Source organism: Seriola dumerili, unplaced genomic scaffold (genome assembly GCF_002260705.1).
Source record: "Seriola dumerili isolate Sdu_G_001 unplaced genomic scaffold, Sdu_1.0 BDQW01000216.1, whole genome shotgun sequence".
Taxonomy (NCBI): Eukaryota; Metazoa; Chordata; class Actinopteri; order Carangiformes; family Carangidae; genus Seriola; species Seriola dumerili.
The window spans coordinates 5,334,901-5,354,601 of NW_019174471.1; the positions used below are offsets into that span (position 1 = coordinate 5,334,901).

Here is a 19,701-nt window from a genome sequence, read left to right on the forward strand (position 1 = left end):
CTGATATCTGTAAGTTTTAGACTGTTGGTTGGACTGCCAGTGGGAAATTGCAACACACATTTTTCTCTATTTTATGATGTTTTATAGACAAAATTAACAATCTATTAAATCAAGAAAATAATTAGTCCATTAATTGATAATGAAAATAATCGTTAGTTGCAGCCCTGCAGTAAATGTACCAAGTGAAACTGTATCAAAGCCAAGGTTAACATAACCACCAATGTTAGTGTTCCTATTTCTGCATTTGAGCGAAACCTGCAAATAACCTAATTGTGTAGAATAAGGAATTAAGGAGAGATTATGCTGCACCATCCCAGCAGGAAGCTCCAAACACACACGGACTCAGTTTAGATAAAACTGCATATTTTATACAAGAACAGTGTGTGGAGGATTTAAACTCCCACCAGTGCACTTCATCACTAAAACCAACCATCTGGAATGTATGGAAAAAAATATTTCTTTAAGACAAGCCATCTGACTGCTGTGCTTTTTGATATGAGCCAGGTCGTGCTCTGTATCCACAATAAGTATCAAGTATCCAAGTCAAAGCTCCATAGCAACAAGCTGGAGCTTTTTATGACCCCCGTGCGTACTGTGGAGCTTAATGAAATCCTGTTCTTGTTCTCTCATAGATCTATGCAGTGAAACACAGCCAGAGTTTGGCTGTCTCACTGTGTAAACCTTTCTGAGCATTAATTAATGGCAATCAAATGGAAGAATCTCAAGCAGAGGGAACCAAGGCCTGTGCAAAGAATCTAATTTGGTGTTTAAAAGCTATCTGTTTGTCTGTCTGTCTGTCTCGTTCATGTCCTTAGTCAGAGCAGTGTGGGAGAGCAAAGAGGAAAACTACTGAGAGGAACAATGCAGAAGCAATGTAAAGGAAGAGAATGCTAATAAGACATACAGTAGTATGTATGTTACATTCAAACCACTGCTGTTTAACACCACTGAGATATTTAGTCTAGTGTCAGTGACATGTCATAACCAGTGGGTGACATATTGCATTTCAAGAGATCAGGTCACATCCATGTCATGTTGGAGCCTTTGTCAGCTGTGGAACCAGGAAATGGGAGGTGGAACATAGGCGAAGGTCTGCTGACGTCGATGAAACCAATGCTCTCTCTCAGTCTTGAGGTTGGGGTCATCACAGCGGACAGCCTGGCCAGAAAAGCTGTCAACATAACACAGCCTTCAACAGCTTTTCATGCTATAGTAACAGATTTCATACTGTTGTTTCTCTGGTTTAAGGCATGATAACCCACACACTTGGTCTACAACTGCACAAGACTATAAAACAATGACAGAGCAGATGGTGTTTCCAGTCACTTTTTCCAGTCACATACTGAACTAGTAGGTGACAAGTTTTTTTTCAGGAGTTTGACTCACTGGTCACTTCCCTGTGTTTCCAGGAGACAGCTCTATGAGGTGCTTATGCTGATCATTTCACACTGTACTCCACTTTAATCAATGAAATAAAACTGTGTGAAAGATGTCACTCACACGTGACAAACCTGCAGATAATTATCACCCAGTTCTATAGTTCATGCAGTCTGCTGCATGCATGACAACATGACAGTATTGTGTTTGCAGCTTGTTGTCCTGCTCTCAAAAAAACTATTAAAGCTGGTTCAAATGGTAAGTTCTTTCTCTTCCTGCAAGACTACAAGCATAACCTGATTTGTCTCAGTGAATGAAGATGGCATAAAACTATCAGAAATCTTAAATTTGCAGGAATGAAACAGAAAAGAACAAACTGGCAGTTCTGGATTACTTGTAAAATTCTAGTTGCAATGAGATGGGTAGTGTCACTGAGCTGAATTTGAAAATAAAACTGCCAGACTTTTTCTTGTTTCTCTACTCCCAATAAAACAGCCAACTGTTTTTACACTCTCAATTTGAACAGATTAAACACAAACGATACAATGTGTTAATTAGGGAACTTTAGAGGAGGTGGTAGGCAGATTTTACTACCACAGGACAGAGCCGGGCTAGCCAAGCTAAGCTAACCAGCTGCTGGCTGTAGCCTCTTATTTATTAAGAGACAGATATTAGAGTCATATTATTCTCATCTATCTCTCCACCAGAAAGACTATTTCTCAAAATGTGTAAGTATTCCTTCAAATTTTATACAACAGACTTGGCCATGTCTATGCAGCAGACCTGTGTGGCCATATCATCTCATGAAGTTAAAGTACCATCAGATACTTAAGGCAATCTACTCCAAGAGCTGCTGGTCATGTTGTCCAAGCACAGGTTTGATAAGACTGCTAAATCTCTTCCTCTTCCTCATCTTTGCATTGACAAACAACAAAACTGCATCACAGCCATCTGGTTAGAAAAAAGACACAGTCTGGTTTTCAAAGTCATCTGACAACATTAACATGAATGAAAGTTAATAACACCAAACTGGCTGATCAGCTGTAGTGACATTTAAAATGAAAAATCCTGGCATCCAACCACGTCTGAGCAGTTTTTACACAGTGAGAGACAAATGCATATAGTTGCATGCTGCTCACTTTCTCTCATGGAATGACAATAAGGCCATAAGGGATAACTCCCTCCACCCCCACCATTCCACCTCTTTACCTCCCCCACAACACCAATAAGTGTCTCTGCAGCCATTTCCATTAAATCCTGGTTTTAACCCCAATGACCCCCAGATATACACAAAGCTTACTCCACCCCCCACTAGACAAGGGAATTGAATTAGTGTTACTGTGTGAGATATGAATCCTCCTGGCTACAGCAACACAGATTAGGGGGATTCAGCTCAAAAGACGCTTTATTAGGGGTGTAAGGTTTGAGGGTGGTAAAGAGTCCTGGTGACTGGAGAGCTGAAATCACATAAATTGAGTGAAGCACAAAATAAAATGTAGACACATGTATGAATACAAAAACAGTGAAGCATGAATGCTGAGCAGACAGCATCCCTCCTCCTCTTCCTCCTCCCTCCATTCCTCCTGATTTTCTACCTTCTGGAATATTGTGTTAAAAAAGTGTGAATAATGCTCTGCTGCGCTGCTTAACAGAGGCTGGTCAACTGCTGTCTGACTTGTGTGTGTGTGTGTGTGTATGTTACTGTGTGTGTGTGTGTGTGTTGGTGTGACGAACCTCAGCAGATGTCGCGGTCGCATTGTGTGTGTGTGTGTGTGTGTGTGTGTTTCTGTGTGTGTGTCTGTACCCACTCAGATGTGGGGTTTGAATAATTTGGGTTTTAGAAGGCTGACACAATATTAGTGCTTTGATATTTAAGCTGATAATTTACAAGTTTGTCAATTGTCTTGGCAAAAAAGTCCCAGTGTACTGTCAATCTCTATATAATAATACCAACAGCATAGTGTATAAGCCTATACATGGTCCTATCCCTTGTATCCCAACACTCTTTGTATGGTCTCTTACTTCTTCCCTCTCTGTCTCCATTATACAAATAAGGATATTCCCATTTCCAGTGGACAACAGTCATCCATCACTTCCACCTTGAGTAGCTCAGCACAGGACACCTTATACATAACTGTCCCTGCTGGATAAGACATGGGTTCAACAATCTTCAGCTATACCCCTACTGGGTCCTCACACATGCACAAACGCAAAAATGTATGTATCTTATGTACACACAGGTTCATCAATGTTTCATCAAGAGGTTTTAGGAATTCTTATATTTAGAACTCTGTAGAGTCTGATATAGTGCTATCCACCACGCTTGGCTCCAGGTTTCCACTACAGTGAGCCAGACAGAAAAAGGTTGCACAAACACTGCTGCTGGCTAGGACCATGGTTGTAGGTTGGTATAATCTGGATACATATGTACAACTCATGACTGCTCACTGTCTTCCACAAAGCATCTTGACATTTACATCAGGCTAAAAAGGGGGCAAGACTGCAATTATCATTTGTTGATGTTACTGTTTTCATAATTATACTGTATGCTGAGAGGTCTCCTCTTGTGTGGGCAAGTCCCTGACTACACTTAAAATGCCACTCATGATGATGATGATAGTTTGCCAGTGAAGACAATAGACAGTATTGACTTTCTCAGAGTTTTCAGAGCACTCAGCAGTGATTAACTCAACCCTCCACACCAGAATTTAGTAACATAATAAACATTGATTTCAGGTACATTCTCCACCACTGAATATCACCTAATAAAATCAGCATATACATTATCTATACTTTAATGTGCACTGGAGCAGAGCCTTTACCGATTGGCTGTGGTTCTGCCTTGGTTACCTTGGTGACGAAATGAAAGGTCAGTGCACTCTGCACGTGTACCTGCACGAGTGAGGTGCAACATAAATCTTGTCTTTGCAAATATCTGCATCCATGTCAGTGTACATGAAGCAGCATGTGAATATGCATGTCATCGTGATGACACGGCGGAACGAACCAGTGCGACTGCATCACACTGCACTGGAAACAGGGGCTGCGGTGCCTCGCGCCGACATGGCATGCATGGCTGCAGTAACGTGGTGTTTGCACACTGACAGGTGCAATCCTTTCTTCAAAACGAGTCCACGAGAGCAGCCAAGCAACAGCAGCCCAGGGGTAGTCATGAGGAGACTCACAAGCTGTGTCCGAACACTTACACACTGCACACTACATGCAATTTGAAGTATGTGCAATATTAGTGTGCAAATGTAGTGTAGTGATGGTATGAAGAATGGTAACTGATCAAATGAACATTAATTCTTTGTGCCTTATTATTCCCATAGAAACAACTAAGGAGGGAACATTTTCATAAGATGAACAATAAAAACAAAAAAGGAAACAGCAGCAAAATCATGCTCCTATGAAAATGTTTGCATTATAATATATTATTACAATATATGATTCCAGAGAAACAAAATGGCTTCATCCTCTAGAATTTAGAAGGTCACATCCGCTTGAATATAAAAGTTTTACAAAAAATTGCATTCTTGTACATGGTAGTCACCTCCATAAAAAGTAATATTTCAGATACTAATTAGTTTCACTAATTAGTTATAAAACAAACCACAGACCTCTAAAACAATGGTTTAATGTAAAAAAGAAAAAAAAAAAGTCAGTCAGTGTTTGTTCCTTTACTGATTCTGGACTTAATTCTTTTGACACTTGCTCTAAAAGTGTTTTATTAACTTTGTTTTCTGGATTAAAGGGGAAGCTTTTTACCTTTCCAACACCTAATCTGAGGCTGATTTACACCTGGAAGGACAGATGAGTGTTAAATTAGCTGATCAGCAGACCACAAGTTGGAACATTATGCTAAGTTTATAACTCAAGCATCAGTGTTGATGAAGGTGAAACACACTCACACACACACTCACACACACTTATCTAATGTGGTTACACCTCACTTATCTTTGACCTTACTTTCGCTTATTATCAACTCTTTTAAATTTCAGTGACTATGACAATGCTATATTTGACTTCATTCATTTAGAATATGCTTTAAAACTAATCTGAGCCCAAACTCTGCCCTTAAAATTTGCCCTGAAAGTAGCATTTTACGAGATAGCATTTGAGACTTTTTACACTGAATCACAATCTTTTATGTAGGTGCAGGTTCAAAATCCTGTTGCCTGAGTCCATATGACTTAGAGAGAGAAAATCTTGATTTGCTTTAGGCTTGTGCAGAATAAGTACTCTCAGTCTTTCTCATTCTCCCACGCTATCTCTTTCTAACTTTTGTCTTTGTGAGTGAAGAGTGGAGCCTTTGAAGCTGGCTGTATGGAGAGTTCACTGTGTGAAACCAGCTTTTCTCGTCACTCTTTGACATCACAGAACTTTAGTCTCTGCTTGATAAAATATACATACCATACCATGTATAATTCATAACAGTATTCTCTGTGTGCACTGTATGTACAAATGTAATATACTCGCTGAGGTTTCATTCAGGTCAGTTTGTGAATTGATGTCTCACCTGCTGCAAACCTGTGAAACCCCATCATTAAAAATCCTCCTCTAACCATCACTTTCATTATTTATTGTGCAGAAGCTAAATAATAAAAAGTAGTGAAAGTTGTATGACATCTTCACTATGATGTTGCCGTCATCTTCTCACATGATGACAGCTTTTCATCTATGTGGATTTAAATACGCTCAAGCATACAAAATCAATCTCATCATGTATCAGCAGTGGTTCTCCTTATATAACTTCCCTTTACATTAATTCATTAATAACTTTGTTAATGAAGTCTTCATGGCATCTCCATGTTGGTGTAGAATCTCATTTTTTCTGTGTATTGACGTTCTCTATTAATTTGTGAATAACTGCCTGACACTTGACACTCGTTAAAATTAGACCTGACTCTTACTCATGCTCTATTTTCCCTCACTTTCACTTTCCAAAAATGAGGAATGGGCCTTAAATTCTCTGAAAGCTGACTCTATGAAGACCAAAGTGTGTGAGTGTGTGTGTGTGTGTGTGTGTGTATGTGTTGGGGGGGGGGGTTCTGTGAGAAGAGAGAGACGGCTTTTCTCTTCATTGTGTGTGACATCTCAGTGCTTTAGTCTGAGCTTGATCAAGTGCATGTTTAGTTTCACTTCCTTCCTCTATTCCATTTCCTGATTTCCTGTTCATGTCGAGGCTCACAGTTGGTCGGTCTATGAGAGAAGTTTTCAGCTGCTGTTCTCGTTCTGAATCTGCAGCTTGTAATCCTTCCTTTTCCTTTCAATTCATAATAAAACTGACCCACAACCCGAGTTCACTTTTACATATTTAAGCTGTATGTGTGAAAATGGATGGATCGATAGCTGCATGTTGCTTCAGTCATTTTTTCACACTCTGCTTGTCTGCTAGCTAATTTGTTGTTAGCATACCCTTTTGCTAGCAGCGTCAGAGAGGAAAAAAAACACCCAATCAAGGAGCTAAATGCTTCTACAAGCAGTGTTTGAAACATATGTGCAGTCTTCTCACTAAGAACTGAGATTCAGCACAACATCAACCCAAATATTTCAAGGAGAAGAAGGATGGACAGAGTGCATGCTTCATGTTTGACGAGTAGTCAATAGTTCCTCTTATGCTAGATCCCTGATTTTGACAGGCAGGGACAAAAAAAAAACCCACTGATTATGTTGTGTTTTTTTCTGGTAGAAAAGCAAAACACAGCAGTTGCTGTGGTTGAGCTGTGTCTAGACTATGTAATTGGTTCATTACAGGACTGTAAAACAATGATCAAAGATGGTCAATTTTTTTTTTACCTGGAAATCTGAGCTCTTCATCTTAAACCTTGTAAACTTCACAATTTCATGCATGCATGCACAGAGCAAACATGGGCTGTCCAATCCAATAATTGCTCATTGTACTTGCATCATTGTTCATCTTTCACCAGAGGGAGGGCTACAGCACAGATCAACTCATTTCATCAGTAAATAAACTGATCCCAACTACTTAATCTTATCGTTTTACTGCTATTTCTTCCTGCATACAAATAGGAGTCCATTCCTAAACAGAAGTGTCGCACTCTGCAGCCCATACAAATCACCAACACAGTTATTGTTGCAGAATGAGAAACAGCCAACATCACACATGTGAACCCTCCAAAGCTTCTAATGCATATGTGCTTTAATTACGCAGCTAACCGCAGCACAGCGGACTAACCCTTCAGGGCCCTTTATGTCCACAGAGACTCGAGACAGGCTCATTGTAGCCCTGTCCCTTCACTGCCTTTGTCTTTCCATCTCATGGGTCCCATGGGTGAGGCCACATTGGCGTCCCATGTGTTAATGCTGGCCAATGATAAAGTAGCTGCCACGGCCCTCATGAATTATGCAGAGGGGAAAGCAACTCCACCCTCAGTTATGTAAATTTACCTTCTTTTTTTTTTTTTTTTGGGGGGGGGGGGGGGGGGGGGTGTCCATCGGTGATGTGCTCATACAGGGAGGTGGTATCAAGCGTCACACAGTGTGAATGTGTGTGAAAGGCGAAGACAAGAGTCGTGATCTACTGACACACATATATAGAAGTGGTAAATATTGAAAGTAATCATTCACAAAATTGATACATGTTTATTTTGAAACTACTTATCAAACCAGTAACTGCTCATATAGGCAGATTCCAGTAGGTTTTTCTCAGTTATCCTCAGGTGAACAGGAACTGATGCACTTCACCTCTGGGTTTTTTTTGCAATAAAAAAGACAAAGTGCAGAAGCTGGTTTTCATGAACAGTTTGACCACCATGGTTGAATGGCTAAAGATATGGGAACCACCTAAAAACCTCAAAATTTACAAAGAAAAACATTTCCCACTACACACAATATGCAGTAAAAAACATTCTAGTTACAAGAAAATATCACTGTAAGTAGCACTTGTGTACAGCATATGCTCACATGTACTTTGTAGATATATGGTGCTGTGCCTGAGCTTACTGCTAATGCTAATTTGCCTCTGAATATAGTTTTATCCCTGGCTCAGTGTGAGTAAGTTATCCAGCCAAGCATAAAACAAACTCTGCCTATAAATAACCCAGTCTGGGCCAGGCCAGGCTCTGAGCATATGTAAGGTTCAACACCCTGCTACACATGGCAACTCTGCTGTATGTCATTATGTCATGGCTGAAAGCAAACACTGAACTATTGATGTCTCTTTATCAGTAATTGTATTGGTTCTGCCGTAACTTCTAACAGTAAATGGGCAGATCAGCTCCTCTTACAGCCCCAATCTAGTTTTCTCTGAAATCTCCGAGTAAACGGATCCTGAGACAGTTGATTTCCACTTCCACTGACGACATTAGAATCCTCAATGCTTTTTTAAATTTATCCACTTGACCTGCGTGCTCAAGTCGAACAGCGGATACCCATTTTGACTGTGAAAGAGCGGTAATAACATATCATATTGACTGTGCCACAGTGACATTGAGTTTGGGGTGTGTTTTCCAGGAAGCCAGCCTGAGCCCCCTCTCCATCAGTTGTACAGTAGCTACAACACAGGACTGATATTCAAGGCTTAATCACCTGTTTTGGATCAGATGAGAGCATTAGGGCCTCCATTACAGAATAATGTACTGTAGTCTGTGTGTTCGTATGTGTGTGTGTGTTACTGGTACAGTCTAATTATTCTACAGCAGGTCTGCAGGCGCAGTAGGTGAGTGTCTACCTCACTCTGTGTTGTCACTGAGCCAGACACCTAGATTCACTGTTATGAAGGCGAATATTAATCTGGTCCTGGCTCTGGCTGTCTTGTTATTGAAGCAGATGGTATCTGACAAACAGGAGCCACGTGGCCACCTATCTATCTATCTATCTATCTATCTATCTATCTATCTATCTATCTATCTATCATCTATCTATCTATCTATCTATCTATCTATCTATCTATCTAGGCAAGCCAAACAAATAGCCCACATTATTTGCTTGGATTGCTCGATAAGAAGGTATTATAATGAAATACCTGAGTTTTATGCATGCTGTTATTTCTATGAGATAAATCAACTTCTCTGTTCATAACAAACCTTTGTTGTCACTTCACCTTCTCCGCTACGTCTACATCACCTATAGAGGGCAGATTGAGGAGCCCTGAGTACATAGCTTAACCGTTCAGTGTTGACCAACATTTTGTATGAGTAACAGTTATTACAAGTAGCTGATATTACAAAATGAACTAACAGAATTAGAAGAAGTCAGATTTCGGTCATTTCCACTCCTAATGTAACTTTTATAACACTAAGTTGGTCCAGTTCTGTGGCTACAAAATTCCGTCTGATTCTTGCAGTTTAAAGTTTCCTTTCTCACTCACAGAAATACATAAGTCACAAAGCAATAATAACGAGCTCAGCATAGTGGTAAGGAACAGTTATACCCTTCGGCATACATTACACACACAAGCATGGACTTGAGTGACTAAAATTTTAACTATTATCATTTGTTGACTTCTTATTTGTACGGTTATCCGCCAAGAGAATACACGGTGGGGGCGGCAGCGAGCGGTGTAACGGAGATTTTAAAAAGTTGAAATTTTCTAAAGACCAAGTGTTAAATTGTGGATTATATCACACCGAATTTGATACATAATTATTCTCATTCACAAAATGGTTCGGTGATGTTCTACCACTTAAAAACATTTCCCCCGAGATGCAAAAAATCTTTAAACTGGCATAATTCTAACGAGGCCTGGTTGCGCTCTCTACATCGGGGCTAAGATGTAGTTTGGCGACGAAGCGAGTAACAGACATAGGGGATGTGTAGGCTACATTAGTGTCTTACCTGTGACATTTGCGGTCTGAGGTTGATTTCCTTTAGGTTGATGGACTGAGCTCTCAGGTTGTTGAGCAGATGGCACAGGAGGACTCCATCCCGGAGGGTTTGGGCCAAGTCAAATACCTGTGCAGACTCCCATGTAACACGGTGGTTAGCTGGAAGCACCTTGCAGTTTATTAACCACAGCGCGCATTGCCTCCAATACTCCATCATTATTGTGACTTCAGCAGGACGAGCTTTGAGATAATTTGTTTTGTTTTGTTTTGTTTTGTTTGAGCAAAGGAAACAGCTGAAGGCTCGACAGTGCGTCTCAAACAGTGTCCATGTTACATCCGCTGACTGTGAAACCCGATGGAAAGGAACAGAGAGCTTGTGGAGACACAGCAGCCGCTCCAAGGATGACAGTCCGGTGTACTGAAGCTGTGGATGGAGCGCACCCTGCACTATTCCTCTCTCTATCTCTATCTCTCTCTCCCTCTCTCTCTCTCTCTCTCTCTCACACACACACACACACACACTCACTCACTCACATGCTCCCTCTCTCTGCATCTCTCTCTCTTCCCTCCCCCTCGCCCCGTTCTTCACCTCCTCTGCTTGCCACCCATAGGCTGGCTGCTGTATGAAATAACAGTAAAAGAAATACCAAGATATAGACAGCAAACTTCACTGAAACTAATATTTACTACTTCAGAACATAAAAGAGTGTTAATTAACTATTATAAATTATCATTTTTTACAGACAGTTTTATCATGTGTGATGCCCGGGCTCTTCTCTGTACGAAAATATCCCAGCTACACAGTGTATAGTGATAAAACTTGTCAATGAGGGATTAAACAAACCAAATAAGTGCATCTTCCTGAGGTACAGACCAACTTTCCTTCACCAAAGCACTTACTGTACTATCATCTGGCAGTAGTCATTAGGTTGAAATGAGTGTATGAAGTAGATCTTACTAGGTCCTGTGTAATTTTCCACATATCTGCTGGGATATGTAAGGTATAATTCCAGAAATATGTGATCAACAGCATCAACACGTTAGTTAGGTAATCTGATACCTTTAATATGTATAGGCCAAAATGTGTGATTGCTTTGTTATTTATATATTCATGAATGGCTGCATGTTCTTGTTCAGTGATGCAGCTCGGGTTTCTGCATGAGTGAATTATTAGTTTGGGCAGGAAACGGTGTGTCTCCTGTAAAAGCAGATGTGTGTTATCTGCTTCTGTTGAATATGTTAAAGACACTCAATGCTCAAGAGGTTTTGGTGCAGTAGGATTTAATAGTGCTAGTTTAAAAACAAAGTGTGTTTCTGTTCAGTCAAAGTACCCAATGATATACAGAGGCCATTGATTGTCCTTTATGATTCAGTGTCAGAATGTTTTCATATGTTAACACTCTTATATACATTCAGTCAGTCCCCTTTGGCTGCTTCCTCTTCCTCCTCTGTGTCAGCCCAGCAGTGGTCTCACAAATTGTCTCCTTCAAAGTAATATTATCACCTTCTGCGCTTCCCATCCCTTTTTTCTAAACACCAGTTGGGTCTCTTTGCTCTGTCTAATAAAACCATATCTAGTTTCAACTGCTGTTACCTCTGGAGATTGAAAACACAACTTCTGTTTTTACAACTTCCATGCAACAGTATCAGTATTCAATTTTTGTCTAATGTAGAAGCAACACACGTGATTGTTATTGTAAATTAATAACTCAGACTGGTTTGCTTTTATGGTTTGAGACAAATGTTTTTACGTTAATGGCAGTATTTTTTATTTTTACACAAATGTGCTAATCCCAAAAAGAGAGACAACCATGTAATTTTTTTTTCTAAAAAGAGCAATGCATTAACATTTCTAACACATTAATCTTGTAAATGCATAAACCTGCTTATCATCTCAGTGAGAGCACAACTGAGCCAATATATGGTCTAACTGACACTGGGTTTATCTTTTATTGCTTCTGTGTGGGTGAAATGAGGAAACTGTCTTCTGGTTCAGATACACGCTGGCTTCTCTGGTTGGACGTAATAGGCATTGAATTAAATGTTTCATACAGCTCAGTAATGGGAATGGAAAGGAGGTGGGGTATTATAGTTTCTTATGTGCCCAAACACACAGCCTGGCTGTGACAACTTGGCAAAGACTGAACTATTTCCTCAGTCACTGTCAAGTTGCTCTTAAGCAAGACAATTAAGCTCCAGCTGGTCCAGTAGATCCACAAAATGAGAGCAGAAGACTGCAGTGAGTACTCTAAAGACATGAATGAAAAGCAGTAGAGTGCACCTCTACAATGCATAATGAAGACAGGGATGAGGAATCCAATGAAAATGAATATAACTACAGGCCAGGCAGTGCAGAAATGCACTGGTAATCACATTAACAGTGTTATATGAAGCTCTATGAATGTGCAGGAAAGAGAACAACTAAACACCTTCCTGATCAATTGAATTTTATAGAAGGAAATGAGATCCACACACTATAAAATTTGCAGAGAAAGAACCTCACCATATACACAAAATGTATGTGAATGAATCACCTTGAGTGCATTTACATACAGTGACTGAACACATAGGCCTGTGCAAACAATACTGTAAAGATTAGTCTCCTGCATGTGCAGTTATAAATACTTCTGTGATCCTCACTCTCTCTGCATCTCACTTCTTCATCTCTGATTCTTCTCTTCATATTCAGAAGATTTGGATGGATGTCAGAAGAGAAGAAATGGCAACATTTCTACTCTTTTGTTTATCCCCTTGTTATGCTGCTACAGGCCTCGACTGCCGTGGGACTTCCCATGATACACTGAGCTCCTCTCTCCTCCTCCTCCTCTCCATCTGTACCCATTCATATCCCATAAAAATGTGCGTTACTAACTAGCTTCTTCTTTCTATGCTGTAATTCTGTGCTTCCTGCTCTCTCCCCTATCTTGCTTTCTGCAGGTGTCCTCCAGGGTCTCTGTAAATAACATCATGAAGAGTACAGTCTAGACCTGCTCTATATGAAAGGTGCCCTGAGATAACTGCTGTTATGATTTTACACAATATAATAACTTGCCTTGACTCGACAGTGTATGCAGATGAGGACTGATGATGAAGTTGACTTGTGAGCATCCAGCTTTGTCTTCCACTGGCTGTACACTGGATGCCATTGCTGGCATAGCACAGATGACAGGAGAGGTGGCTATCGGCCGGATGCTGGCACACCTCTTAGCACCCTTCTCCTGTTTCAGCTTCCTCTCCCAGGCTGGAAGGACGGCCACACAGCCAGGTAATTATCAGCATTCCTCTGATTAATACTGTACAGGGGCTTAGGTGAAACGTGCACGCGCGCACACACACACACACACACACCCCCACACACACACACACACACCCCCACACACACACACACACACCCCCACACACACACACACACACCCCCACACACACACACACACACCCCCACACACACACACACACACCCCCACACACACACACACACACCCACGCACACACACACACACACACACACTGAAGATGGTTTATCATAGCTCCTCTGTGGTGGAGCCATTATCAAACAAAATATATATGAACTGCTCAGTTGCAGTCATACCGCTGGGAAACAGCACTGTCAATTCTTTATAAAACAGCTTTTACACAAAATTGCCAAAAGGTAGATTATCTGAAGGGGACTATTGCATCAAAAGATGCTGTAATTACCTTTAGGTCTCCATCAGCGCACAGATTAATGATTTGCCTATTTCTAAGTTATTTCATATGGATTTTGACCAGCATTGAAAGGTAACAACATTAGTTTCCAAGAAACAGCATGATTGTGTCTGTACACATATGGCAGATGTGATCTTACTGCCAGATTTTTTTTTACTCTCACAGCATTTTATTAAAATGATTAAATAAGACTGGTTCATTGAAGAAAAACAGGAACAACTGAAAAAAGGGCAAAAGATTTAAATGTATGTAAATATATCCCAAACATGTCTATTAAACTAAATCCTGAGAAGAATTTTGAAAAGATGTTAAATAGAAGATTAAGATTTTTGTAAGCCTAAAAGCGCTGCAGCCATGTCCAATGAAAATTGTTTGTACTACTTCCATTTATGTGCCTGTGTTAAAGTTAAAGTATTGCGTTTTCACAATAACTATATGAACATGAAGAAGAATTGATGTGAATAGTTGCATCCAGAATTATAAATGATAAAGTACATGTAGTAGAATTTAGGTTTACATTGGAAATGATGACAGTATCAAATATAATGGCTCGTTACAGACCATGGCACCAGAACCTCTGAATTTATAATTTTTTAGTTTTACTCACTCCAAACATTTCTTACTTCATAGGGCTCAAAGGTCAACACCTGGAATATGAGTAATTACCAAACATTGATGTTCCCATATTACTTGGATCACCATAATAACATGTAAGGGGTTATAGCCAATATGAAAGCTATTGATACATTGATTTATGGAGGAGCACCAATCACTAAAAAAACATGAAGACTTCTGGTGTTTCAAGTGATGGAGCTAAATGTTCTGTAGAAACCAGGAAAATTTTACTTAACAAGACAAAGGCAGTGTCTTATATTCATATCACACACCGACTCCCAGCAGGTTTTAAATACAGGATATAATGTGTTCACATTAGAAAAGTGAAAGAAGATAGTATTCTGAGTGTGCTGGTGATGCACAATACTCTTCCACAATGCAGTGCACAAAGGAAATGTATTTGGGACACAGTGTAAAAGCTTTCAGGCCTGCTGGCTACTCTGCGGGGTTACTGAGGGCAGTGCTAAGCTAAATGTTAACATCAGTATACTAATATTTTCATAGTGATAAAGCTAACAAAGAGGGGGATGTGAATGACTGAACCACACAAACAGCAATCCATTTGAATAGTTATTGAGACATTTCACACAAAACCACAAATGAGAAAATGTTGGCGTGAGAGAAAAAGTCAAGGGCAGTACAATTCATCCTCAGGGGACCATGAATTTCGTAGACAAATATTCATTGCAATGGTTACTGAGCTGTTTCAGTCTGGATCAAAATGATGGGTCTTTAGAGCCATGGTGCTAAAAATGATCAAATCTGAAAATGATCCCTGTAAGAGTTACCTGAACATGTTAGAGTGCAGAGAGAAAGCACAGCACTGAGAGCAGGTCAACATGCATGGCCTCCTTGTTACATACTGTTACTTGGCAAGTTTTGGCATCAAATAAAAGAGTGGCATCCCCTCCACCCCCCTGCCAGTGTCCTGCCACATGATGGCCCACAAAGCTCAGCAGACCCCTGAATTCATGGGCACTGGCACATTGTCTGCACTCCATCAATATCTTCCTGCTGCTCTGCCAAGCTGTAATTTACAGAGCTTCACTCTGCTCATTGTGTCACTTGATCTGGTGACAGTGGCTGATCTATTTGTGCAGCTCTGTTCTCCTCTCTGTGAAGGGCATGTTATCTCCCTGCAGAGAAAGCAGCTGTTTCCTGCAGATTCTTTTATCTGTATCTCTGACCTCATGTATTTACATTTATTTCAATGGAATTTTTTTTTCATTAAGAGACCCTGAATTAGGGATTTCTACCTCCAAGATAATATTTTCCGTTCATTAATGCCAATCAAGACACTTTCTGCTATTGGTGTACAATTTGGTAAATACATTTGGTAGAGCAGGACATTGGAACAAATACAGTAAATATCTTCAGTCTTCTCCCAGATTGAATTCTACAACCACAACCCAGATGCAACACTGAAAATGACCAAAGCAGCCTTTGTTCATTGTTTTCCAACTGCTATTGATTGTCTGACCCTACCCTTAGCACTCTATTTTGCTGGTTTAGGAGGCCAGAGGAGAAATCAATGGCCTGGGATACCCATGAGAGGCCTGGGTTAAGTGGTGATTGGCCAAGCCTTGCAGGGTTTCATCAGAGTTGGAACAGTGGAGGGGCGCAGCTGGAGAACTGTCCGGATGGAGGCAGTGGAGTGGAAGGCATACAGACAGAGCATGACAGATCAAAATGACCTGGAGACTTTTATATCGTATAGTAATTTGCCCTCTGGTGTTTCAGTAGAATCCATTAAGAGCAAATTCATGGATAAAAGAAGGCTGAGGTTCAATATCCATTCCTGTCTGTGGTTTTGGCCACAAAAGCTACATAGCTGAGGTTAGGGAAAGATGGTGGTTTTGGTTTAATTTCTGAAATCATTGTTAACTTTTTCAGTATTAAATCAGACCAGGATTTCTCCCTAATCCTAGCCAAGGGCTGTGACTGTCACAGACTGACTACCATGACTTCCGGGAAGTATTCAGCAAGGCCAAGGCCACCTCTCTGCCGCTTCATTGCCCCAATGACTGCGCCATCGATCTTCTACCTGGGTCCTCACCTCCTCGTGGCCGCCTCTACTCTCTCTCTGGTCCAGAATGGCACACCATGGAGACGTACATCATCGACTCTCTGGCAGCTGGCATCATCCGTTCGTCCTCCTCTCCAGCCGGTGCTGGGTTCTTCTTCATTGAGAAGAAAGACAAGACATTTCACCCCTGCATCAGCTACCGAGGTCTGAACGACATCACTGTGAAGAATCAGTACCCATTGCGACTCATCTCCTCTGCCTTTGAACTCCTGGAGGGCGCCACGATCTTCACTAAACTGGATCTCCGCAACGCCTACAACCGGTTCACATCAGAGAAGGAGATGAATGGAAGACGGCATTCAACACCCCTAAAGGCCACTACGAGTATCTGGTCATGCCCTTTGGTCTAACCAACGCCCCAGTAGTCTTCCAGGCGTTGTTGAACGATGTCCTCAGAGACATGCTCAACGAACATGTCTTAGTGTACCTTGACGACATCCTGATCTTCTCCAGGTCCCATGAATTTCGCAGAGGCTCCTCGAGAACTCCCTCTTTGTTAAAGCAGAGAAGTGCGAGTTCCATGCCTCCTCTGTCTCATTCCTGGGGTACATCGTCGGCCAAGGTAGCATCCAGCTGTCACTGCCTGGCCCATTCCTGATTCCTGTAAACAGCTGAAACGTTTCCTGGGCTTCGCCAACTTTTACCAGAGGTTCATCCGTGGGTAAAGCTCCGTGGTCGTCCCCCTCACCACCTTGACGTCCTCCAAGGTGCCATTCTGCTGGTTTCTCGATGCTGACAAGGCGTTCCAGACCCTCAAGGCCCAGTTCACATCCGCTCCCATCCTCCACATGCCAGACTCTGAGCGGCAGTTTGTGGTGGAGGTGGATGCTTCTGACACGGGGGTGGGGGCCATCCTCTCTCAACGAGCAGCCGACGATCAGAAACTGTGGTTTCTTCAGCTGTCCCCAGCTGAGAGGAATTACGACATTGGGAACTATGAACTGCTGGCAGTCAAGCTGGCTTTAGAGGAGTGGTGTCACTGACTAGAGGGTGCCAAGTTCTCGTTCCTGGTCTGGACAGACCATAAAAACCTCAAGTACCTCCATTCTGCCAAGAGGCTGAATTCCCACCAGGCCAAATGGGCCCTGTTCCTGGGGCGGTTCAACATCTCTCTCTCCTACCGCCCTGGTTCCCGGAACATCAAACCTGACGTCCTCTCTCAACAGTTCCCGGACAAAGAAGGAGGAGAGTCCGCCTCTGACACCATCCTTCCCCCCTCCACGCTCGTGGCCTCACTCACCTGGGAAGTGAAGGAACGGGTCAAGTCAGCCTAAGTGGTCCAGCCTGGGCCCAGTTCCTACCCTCCAGACTGTGTGTTAGTCCTTCCTGATCTCCGTTCCAATGTCCTCCAGTGGGCTCATGGTTCCCGTCTTGCCTGTCACCTGGGCATTCAACACACTAAGGACACCATTCAATGACGGTTCTGGTGGCCCACCCTGGATAAGGACACAAGAGGCTTCGTCAACGCCTGCCCCTTCTGTAATCAGCACAAACCCTCTCATCAAGCCCCAGTTGGCCTTCTGTGTCCCTTACCTGTCCGTTGTTGCCCCTGGTCTCACATCTCTCACATCGCAAGGTCAAGCCTGTTCATGAGAGTCCCTTGGTCCCGGCTGCCCCTTATCCTCCTCCACCTTGGATCATCAATGACTGGGAGGGTTACAGTCCCAAAGAGAGGTCGTGGGTCCCCACTCGTCACATCCTGCACCCTCATCTCATCAGGGATTTCCATCGACAGCACCCCAACCAACCTTCCAAGACCCCAGTACCTGCCTCCAACCAATGTCACAGGGCTGCCCGTCTTTCTCCTCGATCCACCGGAAGAAGAAGTTCCTCCCCCTGAAGAGTAGTGTTGCTTTCGTCAACGAAAATTATGACTAAATATCTTCGTCAACTAACCTTTATCACGTGACGAAAACGAGACGAGACGCAACGTAAATGCTGGTCATGTGACGATAACTATAATTAAATATATAATGCAATATTGTTGATGAATAAAAACGATACTAAATGTGGTTTACAAAATAAAAACTCTGCTAAAATGTCTCTTCATTTTCATTGACTAAAACGAGACGAGACGAAATGTTATAACGTCATTTCGACTCGTTTAGTCGAGTTATTATTATTTTGCAGTATTTCTGTTTCCTGTGTCTCACTTCATCAGGTCGCACTGCGCTGACGCATGCGACATCACTTCCTTAATCCCCACTCGCGGGCGTGTGTGTAACAACCAGTTTTAAAATAACAAATCCGGGAGGTAACAGTTTATATAGTTGTTGTTGAGACTGCTGGTTATTTGGTTCAGTAGTTGGCATAATTCAGTACTGTCTGTTTTCTGTCAATGAATTCCACTGTATGCAGTCAGTGCTTCCCATCCCATTATATCTCTCTAAGGTCCAAACCATTTGTAGTGTAATATCTTTTAATAGTTTTTTTGATGCAAAATCTGTCTTCAGTTTACAAGCAATACAAGACAGACACACACGTTATTTGCACTTTTTATTATATTATTGAAGCTCGAGCAGTGAAGCACCTTGTTTCCCTTTGTTAAACTTGAATGTATTCAATTTTTTTTTGCATTGTCATGTGATGCTATTTTATTTATTTATTTAATTTAAATTTATGTGTGTGTACTAACATGTTTGGTTGGTAAAATAAATATGTTGTAAATTCAAATCAGAGCGTCTTGTGTGTCTGGAATGGATGTATTCTTGAGTCTATAAGGTAACAATAATATAATAATAAGATAACCTTGTTTGGACTGTGAAATGGGTTTGGCTAAAAGAAAATTTTGGTTTTGTCTATACTACTAGGTACTTATACTATACTGGGTTAAATAGAATTGCATTACTAGAAAGAGACTAAAAGAAAATTTTCATTGACTAAAACTAGACTAAAATGTCATCAGTTTTCGTCGACTAAAACCAGACTAAAATAGTCATGGATGATTCTGACTAAAATAAGACTAAAATGCTCAGACTTTTAGTCGACTAAAACTTGACTAGACTGAAGAGAGTATGAATGTGACTAAAACTAATAAAAACGAAAATGACAGCTTGACACAAAGACTAGACTAAAACTAAAATTAAAACAGGCCGCCAAAAACAACACTACTGAAGAGGAGTCTCTCTC

The 19,701-nt window shown here is 41.4% G+C and overlaps 1 protein-coding gene across 2 annotated transcripts in view; it reads right to left on the reverse strand.

The window, feature by feature from the left end:
* The window catches only part of vav3 (vav guanine nucleotide exchange factor 3), a 92,712-nt gene extending 82,139 nt beyond the window's left edge, over positions 1 to 10,573 (reverse strand). For both annotated transcript variants that reach the window (XM_022754039.1, XM_022754041.1), the window contains exon 1: positions 10,177 to 10,573. In XM_022754039.1, the coding sequence (XP_022609760.1) occupies positions 10,177 to 10,383 (207 nt within the window). In that variant the 5' untranslated portion in view covers positions 10,384 to 10,573. The remainder of the gene's footprint in view (positions 1 to 10,176) is intronic.
* Positions 10,574 to 19,701: the final 9,128 nt, after the last annotated feature.